A 9,508-nucleotide genomic window follows, 5' to 3' on the forward strand; every position below is an offset into this window, starting at 1 on the left:
GGGTGTAAGAACCCAAGTTCTTCCAAGTTCGCCTTTAAATAAATAGTGAGAAAATGTCCTAATCATTTATTATTCTCGAGATGCATATCAAAGATCTAATGTTAAAAAGTGCACCATTTGAATCAAGGCTGTGAGGACCGAGCATACGCTCTCAGAAGAATTAATCTTGGTTCAATTCTTTACAAGACTCCAAGCCATATACTCCAACTTCTTCCTACTAATTTCCTCAGCTTTTGGCTCTAGAGCTGAGAGCTGACGATTGATGAGTGACGAGCATTTCATGACGGATCAGATTTTCTAAAGAGGTTTCCACTAGAACTGTATCGTTGGCAAACCTCAGTAGGTGTAATTCATCTTCTACTGTAACAAAAAAAAATATCAAATATGAAATAAATGGTTACTAAAACTAATGAGTTAGAACCTGATTTTTGGTGGAGATGTTTCCCGCAATAGAGATCATCTTCATAAAAAATAATCTCATCTCATTTGAAGATGTATAACCTTTTCAAAATATGTTTAGAATGTTATGGATTTATCAACGGCCTAGATTTTTTCAATTTGGTAACAACTTTTGATAAAGATAAAGTTGTTCAATTGTGCCGATTTTTATAGGGGTGTTCTCCATTAGGAGAAAAATCTCCACAAAAAATGTACCCCTTAATTCATCTCTATATAAATCTACTTTAGTGGTGGAGTTCATATAACAATCTCCGTGTGTGTTAGGTGTTAAGTTGGGAGCCAACTTTAAAACTTGAGAAACATTTTCTGATTTACCTTTGCATTGGAGCACAAGACCCATACAGAAATAACGTTGGATTCGAGCTGCTCTAATTAATCAGATAATTTTCAAGCAACCAAGGCCATTGACTCATTTCTCAAGTGTTCAGGGGTTTTTGTCCAATTATGCATCATAAACCAAGGAGGTAAACAAAAATATAGAGAAAGGAACTGTGTTCACTTCAGTCCAAATGTTAGTGACTTAGCGGACTCAAAGTCTATGTGAAAGAAATTAATTAAGCGCGCAAGACATTGAGATGCTTCCACTCTGTTAGAGTAATTTATTCAAAGAATAAAGATGATCATTTGAAATACGTATTAATTAGTGATCACAAACATAATCTCTCTCTCTCTCTCTAATCTCACTAACAAAAAGATTTTGTTGTCTCACCTCCCCCTTAAAATAATTTTGCAATTGTTCTCAAACATTCCAAAGGTCCCACTAAATAACAAGCACTTGAGAGTCAATACATGCATGCTTCTATCAATACATGAATGACGACACCGGTCTAACTGTCCATTTTTTAGTCCAGCCTACCCAAACGCGACATTTGTCTTTTTGTAGTTGGTACGATATGTACCGACCACACAAGACAAGAGTAGCTAGAACTCGTCATGATTACAAAGGTTAAAACTAGATTAGGTTAGGATGGTGAGATAAACAGTGTCATTGACCATAATAACTTTATATAAGTAAAATAGGGTGAACAAGATGGAATGGGGGCTTATGATATATTATTTGACATCATTGGATGCTTTTGTGTTATTGTGACATCATTTGGACAAAACTCAAAGCCTCTAGTACACTCCAGTATGGCTGTATGTACTGTGTTTGTATGTTCAATTTTATTATGTAAGCAAAAGTAAGTGCGTGACGGAATTGGTAGATATACACATTATTTCTTTTCGATTGATTTTTAGAAACATCTAACAAGTGCTTTACCTCCCTTAATTATGGTAGTTTTATCACCACGAAGCCATTTTGTACGTAAGCTATCCCCTTCTTAAATACTCACCTTCAGTGTCTTGCAAAGTTGCAAGTGAGAAGACTCGACCCTGGAGTTGGTTGGTTGCAAGGCAAATTGAATAAACTTGGCCGAGTTTTAAATAAAGAACGGCTATTTATGAAATTTAATATAAATGGGACATTGGATCATGCATGATAAATTATATATTATGGATAAAGCTTAACGGAGAAGAATCATTAGAGATGGATTAAATAAGTAAAAGATTTTCCATCGAGATTGTCCCACTGAAAATTAAAACATTATAATGTTTGTTATATAGAATATTAGAATGTGAGTAAGGAAAAAAAAAAAATGGAAGTGAGATCTTTGTCCACCACTGCTTGGAGTGCAATGTAGTAGTCAGCCTTAGATGGGGTACGGATTTGATTCTTTGGTCCCCACTTTCACACCTTCTCTTTCTTTTTCCTTTCTGTCACAGTTAGAGTGAGTAGGTCTTTCTTTTTTAGATTCATGAAGTTTTTATTAACGTGCTTGATGGGTTTCTTTCTTTCTTCTTCGGTTGCTTAGTCTCATGGATTCTCTCTTCCTTTGGTGGTGGTGGGGGTACTTGGCGTGGGTGGGTAGGACCCACTTTTTCTTCTCTTAGTTTGACTCATTCCACTATTCTTGTGTTTCTTCCAAGACATTCCTTTCCTTTGTGAGATTTTCTGGTACCTGTTTCTTAGATTTTGGCGTTCCAAATTCCAAGTAGTCGTAGCACGTTATAACAAATTTTGTTTGATTTGGTCTTGGAATGTTGAATTAACGTAGACATTCCAGAACTTACTTACAATGCTGTTTCCGAAGAAAATATAGGCATGTTCAGAAACTTATCTTTTTTTAAATATCAGCCACTAAGTGACCCAAACCCTTACATTGTTAAATACCAGTATATTGCTTAAATATCGTTTGTCACAATGTGGCAGCAGTTTGTACTTTGTACTTTGTACTATGGTTAATTTGCATATTGCATCCAAAGTAACATATAAAGAATAACATACAAGTAACTATCCAATTGATGCAGCAATTTCAAATTAAACTCATTTTCATAGATGTAACAACAATGAAGTTATCAACATTTATTTTGTAAAATTTATCTTATGAGTGTGTTTGGCAATCAGGATTTTAGGGTGGAATTCATAATATATTTCAGAAAATTAAGAATCACTCACATTAAAATGGAAATCTCAAATCCCCAAAATCAAAGAATTGTAAGTTTCTATAGAGAGCAAAAACTTGAGATTTCTGTATATTCAGAAATTTTTACTATTTGAAATTGTTGATGTGGACTCTTGATGTTAATATTAATATTTTATGGACAACATGCGAGTTTGTGTAGCAAATGTTTGCTACATAAGGTGTTTTGGTTAAGGTCTTAAATAGGATTAATATCCTATCAACAGTCCATGCATGCCCTATATATGGTTATAGGTTATTATACAAACTTGTAGTTAACTGCTAAGACTCTGCTGCAGGTAATACTATACTGGATGTCTGAATGCACAAAACAACATTTTATCTCAATCAACCTAGCCCCCAAAAAATTATGTTACATCAAGAGTTAGGGACTAATGGTTGGTTATCATTATGGGATGTAGGGGAAGATGAGAATCCCTTGGAAGACTACAAAATCCATTTGTTCCAAGCCATGTTTGCTTTATTTACTTTTTTTTTTACCTCAAGGGCTGAGCTGCCAACCACATGGCTCTGAAGTTCATCTGTCATCCCAATGCTCTGACACTCCTGCTAACGGTTTCCTAAGCCAGGTGAAGAAGCAGAGGAGAAGAAAGGAGACTTCAGCCCATAAAGCATGGTCTTTGGTAAGACCAGATGTGGAAATTCACATGGTACCTATTGTCCACTTTCTTTTGGAACTTCTCCTACAGAAAGTACATACAAATAGATTAGAACAAATTAAGTTTTTCTTATAACTTCTCCTACAGAAAGTACATACAAATAGATTAGAACAAATTAAGTTTTTCTTATAAGTGGAGAGACAGCAAATTGGCCCCACTAATGATCTATCCAGACCATTGCATTGATAGACCACCCAAAAAAAATTAGACTGCATGTGTGTATAGAGGGCCAACAGCATTTCATCTACTATTTGATGAAAATTGGTTTATTAATTACAATCCAATGCAAATTAAACCAATGGTATCCAATTAGAGTGTCCGTTTTAAGGAGTGTCACAGAAGTACTTAACAATTAAAAAAAAAAAATTACATAATTACAATTACAACAAGGACAATGTTCTGAATGTAAACTCTAATCAAAGTATCCCAGTGCCACTGTTTTTCTAGTGAATTTCAGATTTAGTTGAAGGTCATCATGAATTTTTGCCTAATCCTAAGTATGAAAATCATAATCAATCAACACAATGATCGATAAGTTGGTGTTCCAAACCATCTTTGAATGTGATTTTTTTAATCGATCGGATCGCTGGTTAGATGATGCGAAACATTCTTTTAAGAACTAAAGCAATTATAAGTAGTCAGCTTGCATGGGAGCCTTATTCTGTAAATCAGTAAGGAGCATTGTATAATTTATTTTCACAATAAAGTGCAAAAGTGAAGTGGAATTTGTTGTCTCTTACTACCTAGGGTCTTGGTCCATTGGGATTCCCTCTTTTGAATATAAATGCAGGCTCAAAGGAATGTTATGTAGTGATGTGGAGAGCCTTTAATGCTCTGGTGGGATTCATCTGATCTTCCACTGTGCATTCCCTTAACTAACTCAAATAGCCTTCTTTATATTACTTCTTGTTTGCTAGTAAGTGTACAACTTAATTAGTTCTTGAACATTCTATTTTTACTAATTTCAGTACTAGTTAGTACGTAGCTTAGTATCATTAGTTGTGGGAGAATAGATTGAGCAGAGTTTGTTCAAACCCAAAAACCATGAATCATGTGATGTTGGTATATATATATATAAAATGTGGGACCAATATATGTTTGATCCATGGTCATTTACAGCATACTATTAGGCATTTCTGGCGACATCTTTTGGTCCCTTTTTCTTATATATTATCATGTCCATATAGCACGTACTACTTGTGTATCTGTGATTCAATATTCATATATCCAAAGGCTTAATGCCATCCTTTGTTGCATGGATCGGATACAGTTGGGACACAGAATGTACACAATATTTGTAGTTAAAAAAAATGAAGTGTCCGACATGAGTGCAGCTTCCATTTTGAAGTATCCATGCAACAGCGATGCCATCAGTCCCTCACTTAGTTGTAAAGGGCTGATTGATTCATGTTAGGTTTACTTATTCAATTGAAAATAGGTATAATGGTGTAAAGGGTTGATACCATCACATTATTTTGGCTTATTATCTTGACTGACAATTGAAGTGAGATTAATTAAAAGTTTAAAACTAATACTCGTGGTTATGAATAAATAGTGATTATCTTGTTGCTCCTCAAAGTCTCACTTGCTGTTTCTTTACCATTTCAAGCTTGAAAAGGAAAAGACTCACGTCCCTACCTACTCTTTGTCCTCTAACTTATTGTTTCAACGATTCCTTTGAGAAAGAAATGTTGGATAACTGTGACAAGAGTGTCATCTCTTCTTCAACTAACCCATGGCCACAGGTTTCTATCTCTATTCCACACGCACAAACACATGCATACTCAATAATTTAACACTAGCATGACTCTTTTGTATGTTAGTTCTTGGATGGAATATATATTGATGTTGTGTTTGTTATTATTATTTATTTACTCATAATAAGATCACTTTCTAATCTTTCTTTCTTTTTTTTTCATTCTCTTTATGCAGGTAGATAAACAAGCTTTGATGGCTTCAAGTGGTAGGGTTATGGAGAAACCAATTCAAGAACAACCACTCAAATGTCCAAGATGTGATTCTTCAAACACCAAGTTTTGTTACTACAACAACTATAGCTTATCTCAACCAAGACACTTTTGCAAAGCTTGTAAACGTTACTGGACAAGAGGAGGAACTTTGAGGAATGTTCCAGTTGGAGGAGGTTATAGGAAGAATAAGAAGGTTAAGAAGAGTGGGGGAGCTAGTTCTGATGGTTCTTCATCAATATCTTCACTTACACATACACCTCCTCCTCATCAGATCGATGTTACATCATCGACGACAAGTCATATAAACCAGTTGCTTTATGGTCTACCTAGTAATCCATCTTTCACCAATTTCCCATTTCAAAGGTTTAATTCAAGAAATTCTAATGGCGAAACCCTACCGACATCTTGCAATGGTTATAATCAGCAACTTAGTGCACTTGGCTTGAACTTTCCCTCTTCCTCGGCGAGCACTATGAGTCGCGATGAACATGAATATGGAGGTGGTTTTAATCACAACAGTCATATTCAAGATCTGCTTACTTCTTCCAATTCCATTCTCTCGAATCTTTCGCTTCTAGGGTCTTCATCTTCTACTTATGCTACTAATGCTTCATTGATTGCTTCTAGTCTTCAAAAACAGAAACAAGTTTGGAATGGTTTGAGGGAAACTAGACCCAGTAGCAATTACCAAACCTTATTACCCTTTGAAAACCTACAAATGGGAGGACATGGCGACGCCTCGATGGTAATGGACCTGGTAAAAATGGAAGAAGGAAAGGATAGAAATAGGGCTCCTTACGAAAACCATATGGAGCCAATTGGATCTTCGGATTCGTCTCTTTATTGGAATTCGACTAGTGCTGGTGCTTGGTCTGATCTTGCTAACTACGGATCATCAGTTACTCCCTTGATCTAGTCATAGCAGTATCATCATAGTTTCCCCCTCTTTTCTTTCTATCTAGTCTTCTTACTTAGGTGTATGTTGGTTATTTTATTCTCTTTGTAGTGAACTTCATGGCCTCAAAGAATATGGCATCAAAACTTTGATAAGAGGAGTTGGATCGGAGTGATCATGTCAGTTGCAAATCCTACAGCCTATTATTTTTGTCAGGTTGATCAGAAAGAAGTTTGCTCTGAGAGGAACCTCGGATCGATATCCTCTTTTTACTCGATCATCATCATTTTCATCTTCAACAAGTCAACAAGTACTATAGGGTTGGTTATGAGAAGGTTTTGCCTACGGAATGTTACGATCCTCATGAAGTTGTAACACTTCAAGGTCTAGTAAGTTAGTTTTCCTTGTATGTATAGATGCATATCAATGCATTTCATTCCATTGCATTTGTTCTTAGGTAGGTTGTTTGGGGTTTATTGGAGGTTGAAAGAGATACATGTAGTAGTACCAAAGACTGTTTTTGTTTATTTTCTTTTGTTGTTGTTGTTTGGGGAAAGGATTGGTATAGTAATATGAAGATTTCTTATGAAATTGGTTTTTCAAGTTTGTGCTTTCATCCTTTTAACATGATAAATTTGCAAAATAATATCAGCAGAACAATTTCTTTTCGAGTTTTCAAGTACTCGCATTGTATCCAACTTTGGGAAATCTTCATAAAGAAAATGCGCTGCTCAGACCAAAAACCAATAGGGAAACCAATTTACTATTCTTAAATCCTAGGAAGAATTGTTGGTCATCATAAATAGGATAAACTCATAAACACCATTTGAAGAAGTAATGCAGATTCTGTACATATGAAAATTTAGTCCCAGAGGTATGTACTAGTAGTAGTATTCCAGAAGTACAGAAACTGTTTAATTATTTCTTCCATCTAAATTTTGTCGTCTGATTGTGTTCATTCAAGTTCGAGTTAGTGTACGTACTTGACCATTACAAAACTTGTCCCAAGTACAACGGCCTTGAGTGGCCGAGTTTCTACATTCTACAAACACCATATGGTTCTCCACAAGCTTGTTTATTAGAAAATTTCTTTTAGCTAGGGAAAACAAATTATTTGATCATTTAGATACTTCTAAGTGGCTCATTTGTCAGTTAGATATTGATGTGAGTGCGCAAAAGAGGAAAGACACTGATTGGGATGTTGTAGCATCTGTGGGGTTCAATGTCAGTGATCACTGAGCATAAAATGAAAACTTCATGTGTTCAATATATATTAGCAAAGAGAAACAGTACTGTAAAGCGTGGAAATCCATGCAGAATATTTTCATCCCCACCCGAAAACTTTAATCTGCAATGACTCATTTTCCCAAATTTCCTTCCAATGTGAACCTTTTATATTAGAGCGCTCTTTATATTAACTGCAAAGCTTAACATTGTATGTACTATAAGGAAGAGTTTCAAGTTTCTTAAGTGGGAACCAGTGGCCTGCGTCAAAACTGTTCTAGATAGTGAAGTAGTTTGAATAATAAAGAGGAATACATGAACTGGACTTATAAGCAAATGTGGTGGTGCATTATGCATTTCTGATGCTCAAACTATATTAACTAGGCTACCCAAGCGTAAAAGCTCAACTTATTTGATCTTCTGTTCGTTATCATGTTTCAGTATAGTAGAGTCTGAAAAATGTTTGATATGGCATACGTTGTATTATGAAATAATAATCTACACTTAAAAAATATAATCATGGGTTTACCTGATTATGAAGCCATTGTCACGAAGAGCAAATTCCAGACTCTATGATGGTCGTTGCTTGGTCACTGCCGACTATATATCTATACTTCTTGTTCTTTGATCTTTAACACGGTAGCACCTAGGTCTTTCGATTATCACACTTGTCATTTCTTATTTGAGATCAACTGACCAAGTATGGGCTTATTAGGCCCTGTACTACAGACACAGACACATACTGTATCGTTGATATGCAAGATCCGTGGGCCCTAATCAGTGTTGGGCTGTGGAATCGAGCGTATGAAGCTCCGGTATCTCACCAGCAAGCTTTAGAGTTCTTAAACTTTTCGGAATTTCGACGATTTGTTGATATTTCGGCCCCAAACATTTTCTTCCCTTTTTTTTCTATGTACACCTATATAAAGGAAATAGATTAGGGTTTTGAGACAACTTTTTGAGAGATTCATTTCTTGGGTATTGTGGGAGCTCTATTGAGCTAGGGTTTGAGTGAGGCCTCTTGTTTTTTATTCTTGATATCTCTTGTAAACTCTCTAATCTTTGCTATAAAGGAAACTTGGCTCTTGTGTGGATGTAGGTAACATTTACCGAACCACCTAAATCTTTGTGTCTCTTTGCATATTTACTTACTTATTTATTGTTTGCTTGCTATGGGTGATGATAAATTAGTGGCTTTGCTTGTTTGAGTTTGTTGTGATAACTACCAAAGTCTTGGGTGGGTGATTTCCTTGGTGTGAGCTCCAAGTTGAAATCATTTGGGATAGAAAGTAACTAGATTAAGGTGTGACTTTCTAGTGAAATCTCCCAACAAGTGGTATCAGAGCTACAGGACTGTAACAGAGCTACAGAGTGTGTGAGGAAAAGACTCCACCTTTAGCATTGGAGGCTAGATGTTTGAGGAAATTCCTTTGAGAGGTTCTCCACCGTTGGTTTTGATTCAGTAAAGTCATGACGACCGACAAAGAAAGCTACAGGATAGAGAAGTTTGATGGAACAAACTTTGGCTATTGGAAGATGCAAATTGAGGACATTCTCTATCAAAAGGATTTGATGGAAACGTTGATAAGTGAGAAGCCTGAGGAGATTCCGCAAGACAAATGGGATTTGCAGGATAGAAAGGCCTTGGCCACAATCCGATTGAGTCTTTCGAAGTCGGTAGCCTTCAATATTAAGACTGAGAAGATGGCGAAGTCTCTCATGGAGGCACTTACTACGATGTATGAACAACCCTCGGCCGCGAACAAAGTCTATTTAATC

General features: G+C 35.9%; 1 protein-coding gene across 3 annotated transcripts; it reads left to right on the forward strand.

The window, feature by feature from the left end:
- Positions 1–4,455: 4,455 nt before the first annotated feature.
- On the forward strand, positions 4,456–7,108 carry LOC147505209 (dof zinc finger protein DOF1.4-like). Of its 3 annotated transcripts, none has more exons than XM_086557813.1 (2): positions 4,456–4,556; positions 5,573–7,108. In XM_086557813.1, exons 1-2 carry the CDS (start codon positions 4,470–4,472, stop codon positions 6,524–6,526), a joined length of 1,041 nt encoding a protein of 346 aa, XP_086413939.1. In that variant the 5' UTR covers positions 4,456–4,469; the 3' UTR covers positions 6,527–7,108. The 3 variants fall into 3 exon arrangements, with proteins under 3 accessions (XP_086413939.1, XP_086413940.1, XP_086413941.1); XM_086557814.1 differs by lacking the exon at positions 4,456–4,556 and adding an exon at positions 5,189–5,385; XM_086557815.1 differs by lacking the exon at positions 4,456–4,556 and adding an exon at positions 5,333–5,454.
- The last annotated feature ends 2,400 nt before the right edge of the window (positions 7,109–9,508 follow it).

Source organism: Coptis chinensis, chromosome 4 (genome assembly GCF_015680905.1).
Source record: "Coptis chinensis isolate HL-2020 chromosome 4, ASM1568090v1, whole genome shotgun sequence".
NCBI classification, from domain to species: Eukaryota; Viridiplantae; Streptophyta; class Magnoliopsida; order Ranunculales; family Ranunculaceae; genus Coptis; species Coptis chinensis.